The sequence below is a fragment of the Schistocerca gregaria genome, chromosome 4 (genome assembly GCF_023897955.1).
Source record: "Schistocerca gregaria isolate iqSchGreg1 chromosome 4, iqSchGreg1.2, whole genome shotgun sequence".
In the NCBI taxonomy this organism is placed as follows: Eukaryota; Metazoa; Arthropoda; class Insecta; order Orthoptera; family Acrididae; genus Schistocerca; species Schistocerca gregaria.
In genome coordinates, this window is record NC_064923.1 from 551,186,775 (window position 1) to 551,209,552 (window position 22,778).

At 39.1% G+C, this 22,778-nt stretch overlaps 1 protein-coding gene and 1 long non-coding RNA gene across 3 annotated transcripts in view; one reads left to right on the forward strand and one right to left on the reverse strand.

Annotated features, from left to right (window-relative positions):
- Window positions 1-1,599, reverse strand: part of LOC126266896 (bis(5'-nucleosyl)-tetraphosphatase [asymmetrical]) — a 48,545-nt gene extending 46,946 nt beyond the window's left edge. The window contains exons 1-2 of one of the 2 annotated variants that reach the window (XM_049971564.1): window positions 1,205-1,599; window positions 944-1,129 (exon numbers count right to left, since the gene is read on the reverse strand). In XM_049971564.1, coding sequence (XP_049827521.1) covers window positions 944-1,058 — 115 coding nt within the window. In that variant the 5' untranslated portion in view covers window positions 1,059-1,129; window positions 1,205-1,599. The remainder of the gene's footprint in view (window positions 1-943; window positions 1,130-1,204) is intronic. The other variant, XM_049971565.1, reaches the window with a different exon arrangement.
- Window positions 1,600-16,033: 14,434 nt separating this feature from the next.
- LOC126266897 (uncharacterized) lies at window positions 16,034-20,232 on the forward strand. Its single transcript, XR_007548943.1, has 3 exons — window positions 16,034-16,206; window positions 16,325-16,430; window positions 16,516-20,232. It is a non-coding gene; the product is annotated as an uncharacterized LOC126266897 (long non-coding RNA).
- Window positions 20,233-22,778: the final 2,546 nt, after the last annotated feature.

Consider the following 22,778-nt stretch of genomic DNA (forward strand, 5'->3'; position numbering starts at 1 on the left):
GTTTGCTAATGATGCAGTGCTGTACAGCAAGGTATCATTGCTGACTGAATGTAGGAGGACATAAAATAACTTAAGACAGAATTGCTAGTTGGTGTGATAAAACAAAGCTTGCTACAAATGTAGAAAAATGAAGTTAATGCAGATGAGCAGAGAAAACAATTACACAACATTCAAATACCATTAGTAGAGTGCTGTGTGAAACGGTGTGTCAGTCAAATACCTACACCAAACATTTTAGAGCAATATGAAATGGAACAAGCATTTCAGGTTGGTTGTAGGGAATGTGAATGGTTGACTTCGTTTTAGTATGAGAATTTTGGAGAACCATGGTTCAGCTGCAGAGGAGACAACATATATAACTCTATTGTGGCCTTCTGTTGAGTACTGCTTGAGTGTTTGGGATCTCTGCCAGGTCAGGTCAAACGAAGACATCGAAGCAATTCAGAGGCATGCTGCTAGATGTGTTGGCAGTTGGTACCCTCAGCAAGCAATTATTATAGAGATGCTCTGGGAACTCAAATTGGAATCCCTGGAGAGAAGATTAACATTTTTTTCGCGAGGTCCTACTGAGAAAAAATTAGAGAACCTGTTGCACAATGATTATACTGCCACCAGCAAACATTTCATATGAGGGCTGCAAAGATAATACGGGAGACTAGTAGCATGTGAATAATTCTCCCATACGTTGTGACAAATATGCAAAACAATAGAGCTACATAGCTAATAACCATTGCCTATTTCGGTTTTAATGGGTACTATGCACGTTATCACCCCTGAATAATCGTGTGAACGCTACTAAGTGCACCTCCTCCTTTAAATTTTCCATTGTCGTATACGACATACGTACACAATTTCTTTATGACGAGAGAGGTGGGAGTGTGATGTCATGGCACCTGTAGTAAAATTAGCGTTATCGACTAGATAAAAAAAATATCACTCTTACCTTTTGGAGGCGTCCAATGATGCTCCCCATATGACGCCTGTAGCAACAGGTACTCAATTTTACTGCTGATGTACCTAAAAATTACAAAACCGGCTGCACGGACACTTCCAGGCATTTGCTTGTGGTTAGAAAAGAATTATATCGTTGCTATACTATCCTTCGCTTCTCCAACTTTTAGTCATAAACCTGCAAAAAGGAAACACTAATCATTCACTATATAAATCAAATGGTATGCTACTCACACACAGCTGTATTACACACCCTCAAGCTAAAATGGCTAAAACAAATCACCTGTAGACTGTTTACAAACACCTTTGCTTTTTTTTCTATAAACACAACAAATGTCAACTATTGTAATTCGATAAATATCGATTTATGTGTATGGTGTGAGAATTTCATATATTATCACTGTCAGATCTAAGCAAAGAAGGGAAAGCACAAAGGTGGAAGGAATATATAGAGGGTTTATACAAGGGCGATGTACTTGAGGACAATATTATGGAAATGGAAGAGGATGTAGATGGAGATGAAATGGGAGATACGAAACTGCATGAAGAGTTTACACAGCCCTGAAAGACCTGAGTCGCAACAAGGCCTCGGGAGTAGACAACATTCCATTAATACTACTGACGGCCTTGGGAGAGCAAGTCCTGACAAAACTCTACCATCTGGTGAGCAAGATGTGTGAGACAGGCGAAATACCCTCGGACTTCAAGAAGAATATTATCATTCCAATTCCAAAGAAAGCAGGTGTTGACATATGCGAAAATTACCGAACAATCAGTTTAATAAGTCACAGCTGCAAAATACTAACAGGAATTCTTCACAGACAAATGGAAAAACTGGTAGAAGCCGACCTCGTGGAAGATCAGTTTGGATTCCGTAGAAATATTGGAACATGTGAGGCAATACTGACCTTACGACTTATCTTAGTAGAAGGATTAAGGAAAGGCAAATCTACGTTTATATCATTTGTAGACTTAGAAAAAGCTTTTGACAATGTTGACTGGAATACTCTCTTTCAAATTCTAAAGGTGGCAGGGGTAAAACACAGGGAGCGAAAGGCTATTTACAATTTGTACAGAAATTAGATGGCAGTTATAATAGTTGAGGGGCATGAAAGGGAAGCAGTGATTGGGAAGGGAGTGAGACAGGGTTGTAGCCTCTCCCCGATGTTATTCAATCTGTATATTGCGCAAGCAGTAAAGGAAACAAAAGAAAAATTCGGAGTAGGTATTGAAATCCCTGGAGAAGAAATAAAAACTTTGAGGTTCGACGATGACATTTAATTCTATCAGAGACAGCAAAAGACTTGGAAGAGCAGTTGTATGGAATGGACAATGTCTCGAAAGGAGGATATAAGATGAACATCAACAAAAGCAAAACGAGGATAATGGAATGTCGTCGAATTAAATCAGGTGATGCTGAGGGAATTAGATTAGGAAATGAGACCCAAATGGCTCAAATGGCTCTGAGCACTATGGGACTCAACGTCTGAGATCATAAGTCTCCTAGAACTTAGAACTACTTAAACCTAACTAACCTAAGGACATCACACACATCCATGCCCGAGGCAGGATGCGAACCTGCGACCGTAGTGGTCTAGCGGTTCCAGACTGTAGAGCCTAGAACTGCACGGCCAAAACTACAAATTGCCTAAAGAAGCAAAGTCCAACATTAATACAGAACGCCCAAAATGGCAAATGGCTCGCATAAAATGTCAAATAAACAGTTAGTGTGTGGCATATCAATAGCTGTACTTAGCTCAAACATCAGAAGCATGCTTCCTCACCCCATCCAACGTTCGGTGGACGACGGGCTCTCAGGTAAACTGAGAGGGGACCATCAGGTGGCCTGTGAGAATGTTGGAAAGGAACGCGCATGTGCAAATTGAGAAATAGTCTTCTTCCATGTGATTGGCAGAAAATGTGTTATGAAAGTGATCCAATGGCTAGGTCAAAGGCACAGGAAGTTAATGCTTGTGTTTATATAATGTCCTAGCTCGAGGACGATTTTATAGAGCTATAAAACGTGGATAGGCAGGAACTATATATGTGGGATAGCACATTCCATGGATGGTCAAAACACATGCAAGCAGGACAGACAAAATACTGTCAGCTAGAAGCAGGCTAAAAATATGGGGAAAAATAACCCATTTTTCAATTACTTGGGGTCAGTGATAGTATTTGATGACTTCGCTTGGATAAGTGTGTAAAGTTACTATATTAAATTCTACGCGCTATTGACCAGAAAAGGCTCAAATCAGTATGACAGAAACTTCCTGGCAGATTAAAACTGTGTGCCCGACCGAGACTTGAACTTGGGACCTTTGCCTTTAGCTGGCAAGTGCTCTAACATCTGAGGTACCGAAGCACGACTCACATCCGGCCCTCACAGCCTTTGTCACACCACAGATGTTTAAACATCTCTATTTCTTCTAATTTGTTTTTTATATCTAGTAGCTAGAGTTCGACCTGTTTGACCGATATAATATTTCGATTTCGGACGGTTACCACAGGTGATTTTGTAAACCCCAGACTGAGAAAGTTTATCACCAGACAATTGTAAAGATTGGATTAGGTTCTTTTTCAAACTATTATCAGTAGAGAAGGATACTCTAAATCCATATGTTTTAGGTAAATGTATCACTTATTTTACCTATGAAAGGAACAGATATAATTGCCATTGGTTCGTCATCTACTGCATCACCTAATGTGGAAGTCGTATTATTGTTTTTATTTATTTTCTTACTGTACATTCGTCTTACTAAGTGTGAATTGTAACCATTATTTTTAGCAATAGTTTCCAGCATAACTAATTCCGTTTCTAGCGCCTCCGGGGAAAGGGGGGTAGCCATGGCACAATGTAGACTTGAATGAGAGAAGGCCGCCATTTTTTGGGCTTGCGGATGTGCAGAGTCAGCAAGAATAATGTTACCATACTATGTATTTTTTCGATATATATTAAAAGCAATGTGGCTGTTCACTATAGTCAAGGTTAGATCTAAATAATTTAAGGACCTCGTAGAGGATTCGATTTCATCTGTGCAATTGAGTCAGATTCTTTATAATCATAATATTATACACTTACTGCACAACAGTTCATCAGTTAGTTCTGTGCCAAGAATATGTTCACTTTGTAAACACAGAGCCATTTGTATTTATTTACCTTTCACTAAATAAATATTCTTAACAGTTAGGACCATATTTGGGCACTTTAACACTCCATTAGCCAGCCTGGGAAACTAAGGCAGGATTCCTCTAAAACAAGTGATTTGTTGAGCCCAGAATGAGGGTGAGATATTAGTGTTACCTATGGCTTAGGTGTGGGAGTAAGTTTTTCCAGAAAAAGATAAAAAGGAGGAAAAATATATTTTGAAAGTGTTATATGGGCTGTTAGATATTTTCATTATCTACATCTACATCCATACTCCGCAAGCCACCTGACGGTGTGTGGCGGAGGGCACCCTAAATACCTCTATCGGTTCTCCCTTCTATTCCAGTCTCGTATTGTTCGTGGAAAGAAGGAGTGTCGGTATGCTTCTGTGTGGGCTCTAATCTCTCTGATTTTATCCTCATGGCCTCTTCGAGAGATATACGTAGGAGGAAGCAATAAACTGTTTGACTCTTCGGTGAAGGTATGTTCTCGAAACTTTAACAAAAGCCCGTACCGAGCTACTGAGCGTCTCTCCTGCAGAGTCTTCCACTGGAGTTTATCTATCATCTCCGTAACGCTTTCGCAATTACTAAATGATCCTGTAACGAAGCGCGCTGCTCTCCGTTGGATCTTCTCTATCTCTTCTATCAACCCTATCTGGTACGGATCCCACACTGTTGAGCAGTATTCAAGCAGTGGGCGAACAAGCATACTGTAACCTACTTCCTTTGTTTTCGGATTGCATTTCCTTAGGATTCTTCCAGTGAATCTCAGTCTGGCATCTGCTTCACCAACTATCAACTTAATATGATCATTCCATTTTAAATCACTCCGAATGCGTACTCCCAGATATTTTATGCAATTAACTGCTTCCAGTTGCTGACCTGCTATTTTGTAGCTAAATGATAAGGCATATATCTTTCTATGTATTCGCAGCACATTACACTTGTCTACATTGAGATTCAATTGCCATTCCCTGCACCATGTGTCAATTCGCTGCAGGTCCTCCTGCATTTCAGTACAATTTTTCATTGTTGCAACCTCTCGATACATCACAGCTTCATCTGAAAAAAGCCTCAGTGAACTTCCGATGTCATCCACCAGGTCATTTATGTATATTGTGAATAGCAACGGTCCTATGACACTCCCCTGTGGCACACCTGAAATCACTCTTACTTTGTAAGACTTCTCTCCATTGAGAATGACATGCTGCATTATCATTACTATTATGTGTGACATGTATTATATTTTTTCACAAACCAATATTCTGTGTTATCTAACTAATCCTTCGATGTCTGGGGATATCGAAGGTGACACTCTTCGCTGTCCAGAGAACAGAGGAATACCTGTGGGTGAGTCAAAGACAGCGCTCCATTCTGTGTCATTATATGACGATACGACCTAGACATGCTGAAGTGTCACACTTTGGTAATAAAGTATGTTAACTATCAACCATCTCGACTCCACTATTTGGATGTTTCCTGTAATCCAGTAGGGAAATACTTCCACAGTTTTGACCCCACATCAACAAAGAAACACATAATGCAAGTTTTTATATGGAATGTTTTAATGTGCATTAACAATAAAGCCATACATTGCTGTGAATACAGCTCTGCCAGTTCCATGGAACATTGCATATGATATTAATGCGGTTGAAGTATACCAACAGTGCAGTCATTGTGTGGATCATCGACCTGTGATAGAACACGTGTTTACCATAGCTACAAGTGGAACATTACCAACCACCATGACTCCTACTATGTTACCATAATGGCAGCCAACAGACAACTTGTTGCTGGACTTTGAACAGGAATCTACCGCAAATTCACAATAGTGTGCACAAAATCTGAAAGCAGATCTTATTTCAAACCGTGATATGCTTCATATATCAACTACTACATCTGTACCAAGTAATGTGAAAAGAGATTTGCCCATTTTATGTGTGCTTACACAGTTGGACGGGTATTATGACATCTCTGGAGCCACGTTACCTACCACACTGTGATCTCAGCAACATCTCTCATTGCCAATGTCGGCTCAGCCTACGATAACTGAGCCACATTGCAGCCACTACCTACCTTACAGGCTAAGCTCCCAATACAAACTGTCACCGTCTCGACCAGAAAAACTCACTTTTTTGTTCGCCAGTGTCGAGTGTGTGTTTCGAACCTGGCTGCACTAGAGCAACTGTTTCAGAATAGCAGGTTAATAAGACAGCTGACCAGTTACAATAAATGGTGGTATTCAGTTAACATTAAGCATGGTTCCAATGGATTTAAACCTATCTTCTTCAGAAGGACAAGACAGAAACTTCACATTAGCAAACAGTCAGTTAGTAAAGCACTCTAACATCCCTATATGAAATATGTCAACAACGATCGTCACATCCATCATGAATTATCATGAACCACTTAACATGTTCTGAATTTTTATGTGATGGATTTTCCTGATTTGGCAAGCCCTTGATTTTAGGGGCCTAAACCTATACAAATGTATGTACAGATCGTTACCAACACATTTTGTGTAGGTATGTTAGATCGTTTTACTTGGCTGTTTGCTAATGCAAAGTTTTATATTTTCCTTCTGAAGAAAACGGTCTGAAACCATGGTTATAGTTAATTGAATACCACCATTTATTGCAACTGGTTGATTGTCTTATTCACATGAGTATGTATTTAGTTTATTAGGCATTTCAGATGATGATACCCGCCAACTTACAATAAGTGTGATGCAGCCAAATCCACTCTGTTTCAACAATTCTCACAGAATCCCAAGCAACAGCTAAAACAAGCTATCTATGACAAACAATTGAGTGGTCATCCCACCTTTGGTTGCACTTGACATTAACCTCATGTTGGATGCTGCACTCTGGAATCTCTGGAATGTTAAATTTTCACATTGCTACTCGTAGTGATATCACACAAATGTGAACCCCTGGAGAAACAGATGAATCTGGCTGACAGCACGTAACAATCCCTGGACAACTACCTGGCTGACCTGACCACCTGATCTTCCATATTACACATCAAGAGGACAACACGCCCCCTAACCCCTTCTTCCGAAACGACCAACAAGCTGCCTACGCATCATGTAGGTGTTACCTGGCAATGAGGCTGCAGGCACCGCAGACACCTCAAGGCAGCAGTTATGCTGGTTGCATTGTCACTTTGGCGCCTTTGTAAATAACTGTCACGCACCTTGCACGATTGCAAACTCTAGACATGAACTGCCATAGATGCACTGGCTTGCATCATACTATCAAATCACAGACAGTCACTATGGGTGACTCAAACTACCCACCCCTCTCGACCACATGCATGGCCAACCTCAATTCAAGAAAGCTATTTTTAATAGACACTAGATCCGACATTAGCTCAATATCACTGGAGAGCACATCGACATTCACCAAAACGTCAGTACTACAACTTCACGTAAATGTCAATTCAAAAATCACGTGCATCTTACAATTGATGCCTCATCACCAACTCAGATTGACGTTTTACATAATAGACATCATGGATCTGGTAATAGGAATCGACTTCACGTGCTGCTTCCATCTTTCTCCAGACATACAACATGCTTCATTCCTGCAAGAAAATTAGAGCCGCCACATCCCAGGGCTATTTGCCCTTTCTACCTCATTTCTACTTAACACAGCAACTGTCCATTCGAGCTGTAGGATTACGATTTTGCACTCTCACAGAGTGTGTCATGACTGCAGAAAAACTGCTGTTAGCGCATCATCATTACAATGACCGTCAAGCAGCATCCAACACACACCACTGCAAGAGCATGTCCCTCTAATAAATAATAGCTGGGCCTTTCCACTCCAAATAGTTCACAAAAATAATAATGGGCCGCGCCCAAGTGGTGACTAACATCAGATTACTACCAGAACAGTACATCCTATGCCACGTATCAAAAACTTTGCTATGAACTTTCACTGTAAGTCTATTTTCTGCAGGATCGACATTGTGCTTACTTTTTATCATATGTCAATTGCACTGGAACATATACCCAGAACTGCTGTTTGCATTCCAGTCAGACTTAAGGAATTTGTGTGAATGACATTTGGGCTGTCCAATGCCACCCAGACTTTAAAGCACATAAGAGATGAAGTAACTGTGGGCTTAGACTTTCGTTACATCTAAATTTATGACCAGTTTCTAATGTCATGTAGAGAGGCTGAACATCTAACACATCTACAGTCTATTCACTACTCTACAAGAACATGGTACTTCGAAGTGACAGAAGTAACATTTTTAGGGCACCTTATCAATGCACAAGGAATTCCGCCGCTTCAAGCTGTATCTCAGTTTCCCCAGTCCACTACAGTATAAGAATTGCCTCAAGTGCGCTTGACAAATTTTTACCACCATTTTGAGAACCGACATGCATTGTTGGCAGCACCTGTCAATGAAATGCTAAAAGCTAAAGGTTGGAGCCACACTACTGTGGTTTGATAAAAAGAAAGCATCCTTGGGCAAAGTAAAAGCTGCTCTTGCAGAGGCTGCTTTGCTAGGTCAGCATCTTCCTGATGCACTTCTTGCCGTTATAGGAAATGCATCACAAGTTGCAACAGGAGCCATGAAACAACAATGTGTGCAAAACGACTGGAAAACTCTAATTCTCTTCAACAAGAAATTATCACCTTCACAACCATATTGGTCAACATATGCTTGCTACCTAATGTGGCCTGCGCCTCAATCAAAATGTTTAGGCACATGTTTGAAGGCAGGCATTTTAGGCATCACCGCATCAGCTACAGTATCTGCATGCACTTCATTGCACAATTTACTATGGACTAGCAGCATGTTGAAATTGAACAGAATTTAGCAGCAGATTTACTATCCTGCACTGACGCCGTATTGAAGCACCTTGAATTCATAGCACTTGTCAATGCCTAAGAAGGAGACAGTGAATGAACACATGCCTTGAAGCATCTTTAAAGTGAAAATTACGATGCATCTGGATACTGAGCTCGAATGTAGCTCTATAATGCGACGTATCAGCTCCACAAGAGCGACCATTCGTTACGACAGGCCCTTGGAAACAAACAACATTATCTCTTTGCAGGATCTCTCATCCAGAAGTGAGTGCTACTGTAAGACTGGCGAAGATGGCCTTTATTTAACCAAACATCTAGAAAGATTGTAGGGCATTTGTTCATCAGTGAAACGCTTTGCTTGCCAGCACAAAATAGTATCTTGGCACACAATGGTCCACTTGGTACCTTCGCCTCACCAAGTCAACAGTTTCAACATATGTGCAATTACCTCATCGGAGCTTAAGCACCATAGAAAGGGTATCAATATTGCCTGCAGTAACTGACCGTTTCTCTCATTGGCTTGGAGTCTATTCCATGAAACAAACAATGGCACCAGCTGTAGTCAAGGTCAGCTTCCTTAAGTGCTTCCCACTCTTTGGCATTCCTGTTCATGTCACTGCTGATTGGAACAAGGAATTCGAGTCATACTGCTTTAAAGTAATTTCATCATTTATTTCGCCAAGCATGGAGAAAGGTTGTAGTGTACGTATTCACCAGTGCAACGCTTGTCAGCACAACAAATTAACTCAGCACATACTGGCGCTGCATGGTACCTATGCCCCACCGAGTCAACAAGTGTGCAAGTGAACAAGTGTGCATCGATGTCACTGGTCCTTTGGCACCATCTGAAGGGGACCACTACTGCCTTGCACCAACTGACTGTCTCTCTCCTTGGCCTAAAACTTATCCTATGACAGACATAATGTCAGAAAATGTAATCATGACCTTATTCCAAGAGTGGATCCCACACTTCGGCATTCCTGTTCGAGTAATTGCTAATCAGGGCAAGCAATTCGAGTCACATCACTTTAAAACATTTTCAGCATTGTTCAACATGAGCCATATTCGAGCCTGCACCTACCACCCTTTTGCTAATGGTCCTTTTGAATGGCTTCATCGGCAGTTAAAGGCCTCTCTCGGATGGCTTGCCACAGTGCATTCGACTGACAGCCTAACTATTGTTCTGTTGGGCTGGTGGACAATTTTCAAATAGCTCAGTGCAACAATAATTGAATTAGTGTATAGGCAGACACTTAGACTGCTGGGAGATTTCTTTACTGACGCTTCTAACAGTACCGAAGCCTTGGACTTTGCGCACCGACTTTGCTTGCAGATCTACAAGCCCCATTCTGCAACGTCACAAGAACATCTGTCCAGCTACATTCGTTTTCTGTGATTTAATGTCATGCACACAGGTTTTCATCTGACACAATTCTATTCGCAAACGTCTCCAACCACCATATGATAGTCCATACACGGTATTGGCACACTGCAACAAAACGGTTGATGTCAATATCAATGGCCCTCTTACCACAATATCCATCAACAGATTGAAGGCAGCCTCCACCACAGCTAATACCAAGATGCCACCTATGTGTAACTCTATGAGAACACTGGACATACTTAGTCTCCAGCACCACTGCCCATCCCTTCAACAACAGCAAGTCACAACTCGTTTTGGGTACTGCATACATTTCAGACCCAAGCACTGTTGAAATTTGGGATGGGATGATGTGAATAGTGAATCAGTGGCTACATATTTCATATGTAAACTCTTTGATCTCTACGTCATCCCTGTGCAAAAAAAGTCTAAGTATGGACACTCTCAACGGTCTTACAAACTCAGTTCCTCATTCTCATTAACTATCATGTTGCGCTCTTTAAAAAATTCATGATATAAAAAGTTGGAGTGTAGTGTCTGAATTGAGGAACTAACAGTGATATAGTTTATTAAGTACTCTTCATAAAGGTTTTCACTAGTTTTGTATGGTAAATTGCTGAGAAGTGAAACAATGCTTCAGATATTTATTTGCTAGGAGAATACTTGCACCAAACACACCAAAAAATATTTATAAGGGAATACATAGAGCCTGTTTACCTTATCCATTGCGTTTTTTACCTAAATATCAACTAATGTCACAAACAACAGCTTGTTTCTGCTTCAATAGAGATGACTTTTTCACATAAAATATTAATTAATGTACACAAAGTGTAGGCACCAGCTCTGTTCTGTTATTGTAAAACAAAAATCATTCTTCACTTCCAAATATCTGGTCTCGTTTGTGGAATAACACTCAATGGAAAAGTAGTCAAATCATGATGGAAGATTAAGAAGAAACAGAAGCACAGAATCCACTACCACAACATGACTGAGTGCAGGGAAAATAAATTAGTTCCCTTGTTAGCAGACGACAATACCGTTGCCTCCACAAACCGCACCGTGGAACTGGCTTCCCAAGAAACACTGACGTGAGTTGACGACCTGTGTGGGTCTCACCATTTGAAATATGTTTTAATGTGATGTGATGGGAAGTGTGAATTGGTCTTAAAAGAGTACTTGAAACTTGAATCTGGTGTATGATATGCACAATGAAAGTCCTGAAAACGTAAACAGTACACACTACCAGCATTTGGCTTGCATGAAGTTGTCAGTATCTCAGTGTTGAATATTGTCCCTCTGTCAATGGACCTACTCGACTTCACATGTCCAGTATGCATTGACAAAAGTGACTATATCTGGAACCACAAATACTGGTCGTCAGTATTTCTAGGACTGAAAATATATCAATATGCGCCCTCACGATGTCAATGTATTATCGATTTGACAATATTATTGAATGTGTGATGGTAATACCCCAATACATCGTCAAAGAGGTATCTTTTATAAAAGATATTTGACAAAGATATGACTCTCATGCCAGATGGTATTACACATTGAGGAAAATTGCTGTTGAATGCTTTTACAGCGAGACAGGAGGATGTTCCCTCAGAAAAGTTGGCTACTGCTGAGAATAGGGCAGTGAGCTCAATACTAAGCTGGAGAGACTACTACACGAAACAATACAATGAGGTGTAACGTCACAATCGCAATGTTAAACTGGTTCATGGTGTCAAACAGGTCTGCTACATAAGAAAAATACAATTGCCACTTAGTACATTATTGATGCTGTGTGTGTTTAGTTTATAGCTGACTAATGTCTTGTACCTTCCAATCTTTCCTTGCTAAGCAATTTCGCAGTTATTCTGCTGTGTTTGCATATATAATTTCCGTAGTGCCGCTAAAGCTGCCGATACATTATTCTTCTCAAAAATCTTACCTCTGTGCAAAATATGTTTTGCTGTTACTTTTCACATTTTATTTCCAGAATGACAAAACTATACAGCAATACAAAGTGACCAAAGCATTGACTGGAAAAGGTCTTATAATTACTTCATCAGATACTTGGCAAACTTTCACACAACAACACGTGACACAAAGTGCATTTTCTCTACACATAACGAGACAAGTTCTGTACACCTCAATACCAAACGAAACTGCTAAACCTTTGCTTTGTTACTTATTTCAGCTGAAAACAGGATGAAAAATCCTTAATGTTAACACAGATGGGTGAAGCAACTACCTGTGTCAACCTGCATAGTAAAGGCAGGTGAATCTGATACAAGAGACTTGCAGTAAGTTTGATCATTTGGTCATGTATGGAATAACAGTAAGTTCTTTGTATTCAGCACATGTTAGTTAACATTTGCATAATCTTTTTCACGAGTTATCTTGATATATAATAAATATCATCCTGGTATTCACTACGTAATGCTGAATCAAGAGCCTCAAAGTAACTAGTATTTTCACTATCATCAGTGAACTTATGATTCTGCTTCTTATGGCATTTCAATTCAAGAACACTGAAAGAGCTCACTTTTTCACTGTCATCTACATTACTCTTGACACTTGCAGTTACTTTGTTCTTCAGCAGCATTTTTCTCAGAGCAGGCTGAAACTGTGATGTCATGGTATTATTGTTCCCCAAACCTAGAACTGATGAAGGGAAAAAAGGAGTTCTAGATGATCTTGTGAGAGGTTGTATCTCAAAAAAATACTTTAGAAGTTCAGTATCCCAAAACAGAAACTCCTGATAGAGTTTTCTGACACCTTATATAAACATAAAAAATCCTAGCACAAATGTTTTTGTGGCTGTACTAATGCACATACACTATCAATACTTAATGTCTGAAGGAAGTTTCCTGCACAAGAAAGAAATTCTGTCCAATTTTCAGCTCTCAGTGGTTGTTTAAAGCCCTTAGCATAAAGACTCCTAGAGTTGCAGTTCATCAAAAATTCTGACGAATTCTACAGTTGCAGTTTAGGTAAAAAACGCAATGGATCAGGTAAACAGGCTCTATATATTCCCTTATAAATATTTTTTGATGTGTTTGGTGCAAGTATTCTCCTAGCAAATAAATATCTGAAGCGTTGTTTCACTACTCAGCAATTTACCATACAAAACTGAATATCTAGGATGCTGGGAACTCCCTAGAAATTCATCAGCATCATTGGAGTTCATTGTCTGGGCTGCTAAAAAGACATTCATATTCTTATTAAAGAAATTCATGTATGAACCAGAGAATGCATTGGCAAATTTTAAAGATTTACTATTGCAGGCAATGTAACTTTAAAATAAAGTCCCACTTCACATCTCCAGCTACACAGTTGATAATTTTTTTTGAGATAAAGTATTACAAATTTATTTCAGCATATGGCATGAATCAAGGCTTGCATGAACATTACTGTCACTGGCAAGATTCTTAAAGTAAGGGCAAAATTTTCTAGCTTCAGTAACCATTCAAAATTTTTCAGTGTCTGAATATTGACAGCAGCACCATCTCATGTCACTAACCTCATAAAGACAACCGTTTCAGTATACAAACTCTCAAAATTTCATTCATTACATCTGATAGCCCGCCCCGCTAGCCGTGCGCTCTAATGTGCTGCTTCCTGAGCGTTAAGGCATGCTGGTTCCCGTCACGAATCCCCTTGGCAGATTAGTGTCGAGACCCGGTGTACCAGCCAGCCTGTGGATGGTTTTAATATTATTTTCCATCTACCTTGGCGAATTCGGTCTGGTTCCGCTTATTCTGCCTCAGTTGCACTGTGTCAGGGATTGCTGCGCACACACAATTTCCATATACGTGTCCACCATAATTATTCTACAACATAAACATTCGGGGCTACACTTGTCTGGTATGAGACGTTCTTGGGAGGATGACTGGGCGCCGAACCGCACAATAACACTGGGTTTTGTGTGCGGCGGTAGTGGGGTGGGTGGGCTTGTGAACCACTGATGGCTACGGTGGGACGAAGCCTCACCGTCGTTTCTAGGTCCCCCGTTTAATGTATACATACATACATTACATCTGATGTCAGTTTATTCACAAAGCAATATGCAATTGGGCACTTAAACTTTTCAGTATATGACACTATCTGTCAGTAGGCAGTTCTTCTGCGTCTGTATTCACAATGTTTCCCAGATCAATACAGACTGCATACATTGTTTTGTTCTTGTCCCACACAAGCTGTTTCCCACTAGACATTATATCAAATGTAAGTGCACACACTTTTAGGTACCGTTTGTCACTGGTCTTATGTCTGAGATAGTTGAAAACCTTTTGTAGACAACCAGGTTCATAATTTACTGATAACATCAAACCACGAAGAATGCTGGAAAGGGGCAAAATAAACATAGGATGTCAACTCTACATGCCCTAGGAGAACAGAAATACAGAATGAGGGCAAATTATTTGGTTATCTTAGGGTACAAAATGGATTTCTTCTTTGCACCACTGTTTTTCAACTCAGTAACTGTGAAGTATAAAGAAAACCACTAAAACGTTCTCTAAGAACACTTTCCCGGTTGTCATTTGCACAGTTTCCTTTTTTCACCACTGTAATCAATTATGTAATTGTTTCCACCTTCTTTTCATGCCACTCAAGTTTCATCTGCAAATGTCCCACTTTTTTCTAAGGGTCACAGTTCTATGAGAGACATCCATCTTAATACTTGCATCACACTTCTCATGATTGCCATCGGTTTTACACGAAGTAATTGTCGTTTGGATCTTATTCATTTCCTGAAACAAAATTAAAAGTATCACTTAGCAACAATTATGAGCTACTACAAATTCAGAACGATATATTAACAGCAAGATGTACTCTTGTTGCTAGTTAAATACGTGGTTTTTACCTCAGAAACGGATGGTTTATTCCGAACAATTTGCCTTTCCGATTGAATTTCACTTGAAAATGGCCTGGAAAACTGAATGAACTTTGGATAGCGTCATACTTCAGCAGCCATCCATCAGCTCCTGGTGGAAACATGTAGCTGTCTTTTGTAAAATGAGAGCTACAAATGATGCTACGTTTCGATGATGTTGTCGCAAGTTATGTGTGTTGTACTTGCGATCTCGTTATCGTGTTCTTGTCCGCAGCGAGAATACGCATGATGCATAATTCTGTTCAACACTTTATTTATACTTGAAGTTTTTTTTAAGCTCACATAACAGTAGGAAAAACATTATTAAACATTTCCAATGCACCAAATATTACCAATTTTTGGTAACTAAATGAGGAAAACAGTAACAGGACTACTAAAAAAGTCAAAGCAAATTATTAACTCATGGAGCGCACGCTGCAGCCTGGAGAAAGCGCCGCACAGTGCTCCTGCCAGTCAGAGCGCGAACACTGTTGACATGCGCCGGTTACAGAGTTCAGTAATGGCTTCGTAATGCGTAAATCCATTTCATTAAAAGTTCTGGACTTGAGTGAGGAAAACTGAAAATATTTTACATGTCTTTTTATAACATTTCCCAAACACTATTTCCTTTGACATATATTAAAGCTTATGTAACTTACAGGTGGAATTGAGTACCACTTCCTGTTGTGTATCGATTAATATATTCGTGTGCAATAAAACTGTTGACCATGTTTATTAAAAAGAAAAAGAAACATTATCACTTTAAAGTCATAAGCAGAAGAATGACAATAGGTACTACTGCCATGTGACAATGTGGCAACTCCATCACGATCATAGATCATATATATATGGAAGTCAACCTTAACGTCTTTGCCGTTGAATTTATGTGTGCTGTATGTCTGTATGTGAGAACAACCGCGAAGTTATCGATTGATCATTGAACATAGTTTTGCGAAATAGCGAAGTGGGAAGGCGTTTCAGTACATCTGTGTTTCGGTAGTGAGGTTTCGTGCCGCATATCTGCAACTTGAAAGGTGGGTCCCGATTGTATACCTGCGTTTATAAGAAGGGTTCTCTTTCTTTTGCCTACAATGTCACATAAAAAGTTTTTGGGGAGTTATTTTGTAAATTTAATTAATTTATCCATTTTAGCTCAAGCTTGTTTCTCGATTCTGTTACTACACGTTCGTCATGAGCGCCATCGGTGGTAATGATGAAATGGTAACGAATAGACTGAAAGCCTTAACAGATAAGCTTGGTAAGTAACCTCTAGTACTTCAAAAGTAACATGTGTCAGTAGGCAAATTTTGAGATACGTAACAAAATTTCTATATCTCTTACAGAAGAAATGGATGCAAATTTATTGAGAGTTAAGAGGGAATATAAAGAATTTCTGGAACTTAACAGGACTGTTTGCAGTTATATTCAAGCCTCCATCAGAAGTGTCAGCTACGATGAAGAAAATCCTGACACACGTAGTGCTGGGAGTCAGCTACGATGAAGAAAATCCTGACACACGAAACGCTGGAAGTTAGTAAAACAGAATTTTGGTGCATTTCGTTGATATTATCAGTTCTGAATTTGTGCACACTCAGCGGCAAGCAGTGTATCGAGTAATTGCTCCTACATCAGGTGCTTTATTTGGGATGTCGTTTTATTTATGAAATGACATTACGGTTAACAATGTGGTGATAATGCAATTTCTGTAGTATATAAGTAATTCCAGACCTTGTTGTCTTTCATGGGTAATCGAAAAGTAGATTGTGACTGCGTCATATAGCGTGCACGAAAATGTTTCCATGTTTGTTCCAGTGCAGCCTGATGAAGACAGTTCCATACGTAGAGAAGCATAATTGCAGTTACTATATGTTAATGGATGTAAGAGGTGAAATATCCACAACATGTATGATGGTCTCTGTACTTTAACTTGGCTTTGATATGAGGCTGTTAAAGTAGACCTAGCTTACAAGCTGATAGATCTTGCACATATACTTACTCAAATTTCATTGGGCATACTTGTTAATATGCAGCTTACTGCTTTTAGTGAGTTTGAGTATATGTGATTTTTATTTTGAAGTTGTCTGCTTCGCTTTATAATAGTGTCAAGAATTTGCATGTAATGAGACAAATAAAAAATATATAGACACAATTGTTTGTTGCACAATGTTGACTTTTTTTCACATTATTCCTTCACAGAGAAACCAAAACGTGTCTAAAATGATGTTCTGATAATAGAATAACCAAAGAAATGGAAAAAATGGCGTTTCATGTGATGAATATGTGCCTTAGGATAATCTTACTGTCAAGTGAATTTGCTCTTAGATTTGATGCATCTTGTGGAAAACAAATTTTTCTTCTTTTATCTGGACCTGGGTCTCTGAAGTAGCAGCACAAGTGTTTATTTTATTTTTATTTTTTCACATGCTGTGGGTTTGTGTTTTGCAAACAGTTGTGATTTTTTTTTTCCAGTTTCATTTGTGCTTGTTAAAAGTTTCACTTTAAAAGTTGCACTTTAAAAGTTGCAGTTTTTCATGATAAAGAGTATGAGGAAACAAAAAAAGACAAACTGTGTAGGAAAAATGTAGAGAACCATAGCATGTGGTAACAAGAAAGGAAATAAACTGATGCTGTAACTCCATTGGATTAATTGTCTGGTATAATGAAGTACTGTATCAGTTACATCACTTTCATTATGACAATTTCAGAACCTCCTAAAATCCTGGTGCCTGGAAAGTAGATACTGGAAAGTTCATTTGTGTATGTATGTATAGTTTTAAGAGTGTATTGGATAAGTTGACGAAATCAAATATGTACTGTTGTGGAAATGAACATAATACATTCACTTTGAGAGAGTATCGGAATATTTAGACTTAGGTATGTAAATTTCACTGACTCTGCTTGCGTTAAACAGACCTTGACTGTGCTAGTGTGTACACCATTGGTCATTCAAAACTGTGACACCAGATATGGTATCAAATAATGAAACATTAGTTGTATGTATGCTGTGTAGCAGGAACAATACTGAGTGATTAATTTCTTAGATACCCAAAGCGGAAGGGATAATTATGTGCTCAGTGGCACAACATGTCGTCACGTCAGGTACTGGGTTTGAAATGAGGATGCAGTCAGGCAGCATTTTCCCATGGAGTTTCCTGTCATGGACACGACCATTGTGCTGCTGTACATAGGGACGGAACTTGCCTGAAAAAATGACATGGTGTGCAGTGTTGTCATTGCTTGCCTCTCTGCTGCTATGTTGAGAGTATGTAATCAACACTTCCATGGAAGAACATTTTCTTCCTCACTGCAGTCAACACAATGTAACTGCACTCTTCAATTTTCACAAGGCACTCCTAGTTAAACAATGTTAAGTCACTGTTCATGTATGGTTGATCACCTTTATAAAACCTAGTTAGACACAATTAAATGAAAACAAATGAGCAAATTTGCTTCTGTTTGTTTCGTATAGAATTATACCAAGAATTAAAGTAATTGGTATGATGGAAATAACATACATTCTGTTTTTGTTCTATATTGACACTTGTCATTACAGTACCTACCCTGAATTTAAGTGGCAAAATATGCTTAAAATTAAGTTCTTATCTTTTGTTTGCTTAAATCTCATAAGTGAAAATTGAAATTCACCTTGATGTCATGCCAGGTAGTTCATTTTCATTGACAAATAAGAGATGGCTTCAGAAGGGTTCTTAGTCGTGAAGCAGTATGCAGTAAAATATTTGGATGTGGAAGAGTTCATTTATGGTATCGCCTCTGTTAGGCTGTCTGATAATAGGTATGATAGTTCAGTCAGAGGGTATTGAAAGGTTCTCCAGTGCTGCTGATAAGATAATCTGTAAAATCCAGATGTTTCCCAGTGGTTATATGTGCTATTTCCTATGTACTATTTGCAGAATTGGACATTGGTCACAACTTGCAAAATTTATGTATTGTGCAATGCACTAAAAGAAAAGCCAATTTCTTATAGGCCTGTAATTCAATACCCATTCACAGTAGATAGCTTTCAGCAGATTCCATCATTTGAGATCCACACTGCTGACATTCTATTGTGAGAGCTGTCTTTTCAGCAGATCGGGAGGCAACAGTGTTACATAGAGCATCTTTATGCGTTACTGGAATGCTATGTCATGGATACCATCAGTGTAATTTGAATCTATTACCTGAACATGTTGACAGTGCAACTCCTTTTTGTGTGCGTGTGTTCACAAATTGGACATAACAGTACTTTTAGTTTCTTATGTGTTGTACTGTGGTGTTGCCAGTTAAGTTTTTGCTACTCATGACACGTTTAGTGCAAGCTAGTCAGTAAGTTTCTTTGGAAAAGCCTGGATATGTTGCAGAATGTCTTAGCTGCAATGTAGGGAGTTTTTCAGAATAAACCTTTTAGTTAACAGTAGTGTATATGGTGAAATGAAACTGACATGTTAGACTTTTGTTACACATTAGAAGTTAAATCTGACAACTATTATGGATGATGCTAAATAGGTCAGTGTTCCATAAGACTGGAGAATAGCATAGATGATAACAGATTTGCATAAATCTTTCACAATGGGTTTGCAGCATATAAACCACATTGATAACATTTTGTTGTAGAAAAATTACACAACACCTTGTACCTGATGTTTCTAGAGTCTCCCCATTTTTTATTTGTGTACCAATGTACTTCTGCAGACTATTGCAGTGAAACACTTGACTGTTCTTGTTTCTTCATAAAATCGAGAATGATGTAGATACAGCTGTCTTTGTTGACTTTGGCTAAGTCTTTGCATCATTTCAGCGCTGCCAGTCGATTACAAAATATTCGCTTACAGGATGCTGAACTAAGTACGTAAGCATCAGAAAGAAATTGTCGTCGACAGAGGAGATAGGCTACGTCCACGAAGAGTAATTGGACTGATGCTATTTAAAGTAGTAGATACTGTGTAAATAACTCTAGTATCATTGTGCCTTGACTGTCGTGCAGAGGGATGACATTAACAGTAATGTATTGTAAAATGGTCTCTGTATTTGTAGATTAAAGAAGCGAGCTATTTATTTTCATTGAACGTTTTATGACGACAAATTCTATAGAGGCGTCATTCTATCCCGTTTTTCAAAAGTTTCCCACTCTTCCCTATCTGATTTTTGTTTAAATTTACTGTGGATGAAGATATACCATAGAACTGACTTACACAATATTTGAGCTTGTAATACCCACTATGTTGGAAACTGTGATCCTACATTTGGGAAGCTCTTTGACAAGGGTGCGGCAAAGGTGAGCAAACCCCTATGTTTGAACCTTTCTTAATACAGGGGAACAGGAACTTCTTGTTTTCAGATCATACACAACTTTTTGTCTGAATCGGAAAAACAGTGTGTGAAACACTTTCTGAGCCAGCATAATGGTTCAGAGTACCCCAAGAAACCTGCAGAGGAAAGCACTCGAATTTTTTGGCCTTCTTTGGAGTCAGATGTGTCTGGAAGGAAAAAAATCCAAAGGACATAAAGTTAGGCACATACATTAAGAGCACCTGGAGCAAGACTGTTATCAGTATATTCTTCCTGCCTTAGACTTTTGTGGATTGTACTCAATCAGCTACATCATATGCCAAGTATAAAACTGAAGAAAGTGAGCCAACTTAAGGTGCAAGTATTGCAAACAGGTCACTTCAGAAGTTGTCCTTTCCAGCACCACTGGAAAGAATACACTTTTCTGCACTAGAAACATCTTTTTGTCTCTTAAGAGTCGATTCAGCAAAGGGATGGAAAGTAAGGTAGAGTTTCACCAAAAATTATGTGCAGCATGCTACCATCACAAGATTGTACAGCTTGTTAAATGCACAGTGATAGGTCAAGTGAAAGTGGTGATTGGTAAACAGATGTAAAGAAATAGAAGACGAAAGAAAACTACAAGAATAATGATTTTCAAACACCCACACTTCAGCTGGAACTCGCGAAAACACCAATTTTGGTATGGATTCGAACCACATTGAAGTTGGTTGGTTTTCAAGTGATAAAACTTCTTTGGTGGCCTCTATTTATCAATAAACTGACATTAATGTGGCTTTATGTCAGTTTTAAGCCTTATTCCCGGATGATACACAGCCTGCATCTACTTCAGTCGCTGGTGGATTGGCAACATACAAGGGTTGAAACTTTGATAGTGGCAACTATTTATTTACAGCTCACACAAAAAAGATATGTGTTTCAAAGTTTTACTGAGCTTCATAGTAGTCACAAGCATTGTGTATAACCTGTTCCCAGCGATGTGGAAGTCGTAGGATACTGTTAGCAGTGTCAGTTGTGTTGGCAGTTCGAGCGCTGCGGTCTCTTGCCTGACTAATTGTAGCAGTTCTGAAGCGAATGCCGTTAAGTGTTCTCTTCAGTTTAGAAATCAAGTTGAACTCACGAGGGCTTCAGTCATGTAAGTGCAGTAGGTGGTATAGCACTTAGCAGCCCCACCAGTCAATCAAATCAGTAATAGCTTGCACTGTATATGCTTGATCATTGTCGTGCAAAATGATGGTCAGGTCCTGCAGAAAGTTCCATCACTTCTGCCTCTAAGCTGGTCGTAGTTTGTGTTCCAGAAATCAACAGATTGAGTTCAGCTCAATTTCTAAACTGAAGGGAACACTTAACGGCATTCGCTTCAGAAATGCTACAAATTTGTTGGGCAATAGACCACACCGCTTGAACTGTCAACACAACCGACACTACTAAGAGTATCCTATGACTTCCATATCACTGGCAATGGGTTATACACAATGCTGGTGACTACTTTGAAGGTCAGTAAAACTTTGAAACACACATCTATTTCGTACGAGCTGTAAATAAATAGTTGCACTATTCAAGTTCCAACCCTCGTATGTGTGACTGGCAACATGAAGAACATTATGCTCAGGTAAAATTCATGCACCCTTTTGGTCCAGCTTGTTTGTTCTATTGGCCTGAAAAAGAAGATAAATGTTGGGTTCCTGAACAGCACATCATTATGAACATTGTAGCAACTTCAGCAAGTTGAACAGGACAAGAGTATAATTTTCCATGAGCCGTATTGAGAACTATTGAAGAAAAATTTAATTCCATGAGTCAATATTTTAAATGGCACTGGCCTGTGAACTAACATGAAGAGACCCATCTATTGTATTGAGAGCCATGGCAAGAAACCCAATTGAGGCTTTGGAACCTTGATGAAGAAACCATCTAACACAGCTTCAGAACCAAGGCTAGAAACTCAACTGAGGCTTTGGAACCTTGATGAAGAAGTTAGCAAACACAGTCATCTATATGTAACAGGATAAGCAATGTCTGCTAACATGATGATGCCAATCTTACCTTTGCAATCATACATGGTCACTACCAGGATTTGGACAGAAACTGACTCAACTAATGGTTTTGAATTGGTTGAGTCAATAAGTTTCCATGATTTACATGGCCAATTGGAACACTAGCATTAATTTACTAGTTGTCATTCTTGCTTGTCTTGAAGTTATTTGTTCAGTGACGTGTTTCATGTTGCAGTTGTAACATACTACACGTCTTTTGTTGAAGTTGAACCTCATATTTGGTCCCTTTTATGAACTGGCTCTAAGATCCAACAGGATGTTGC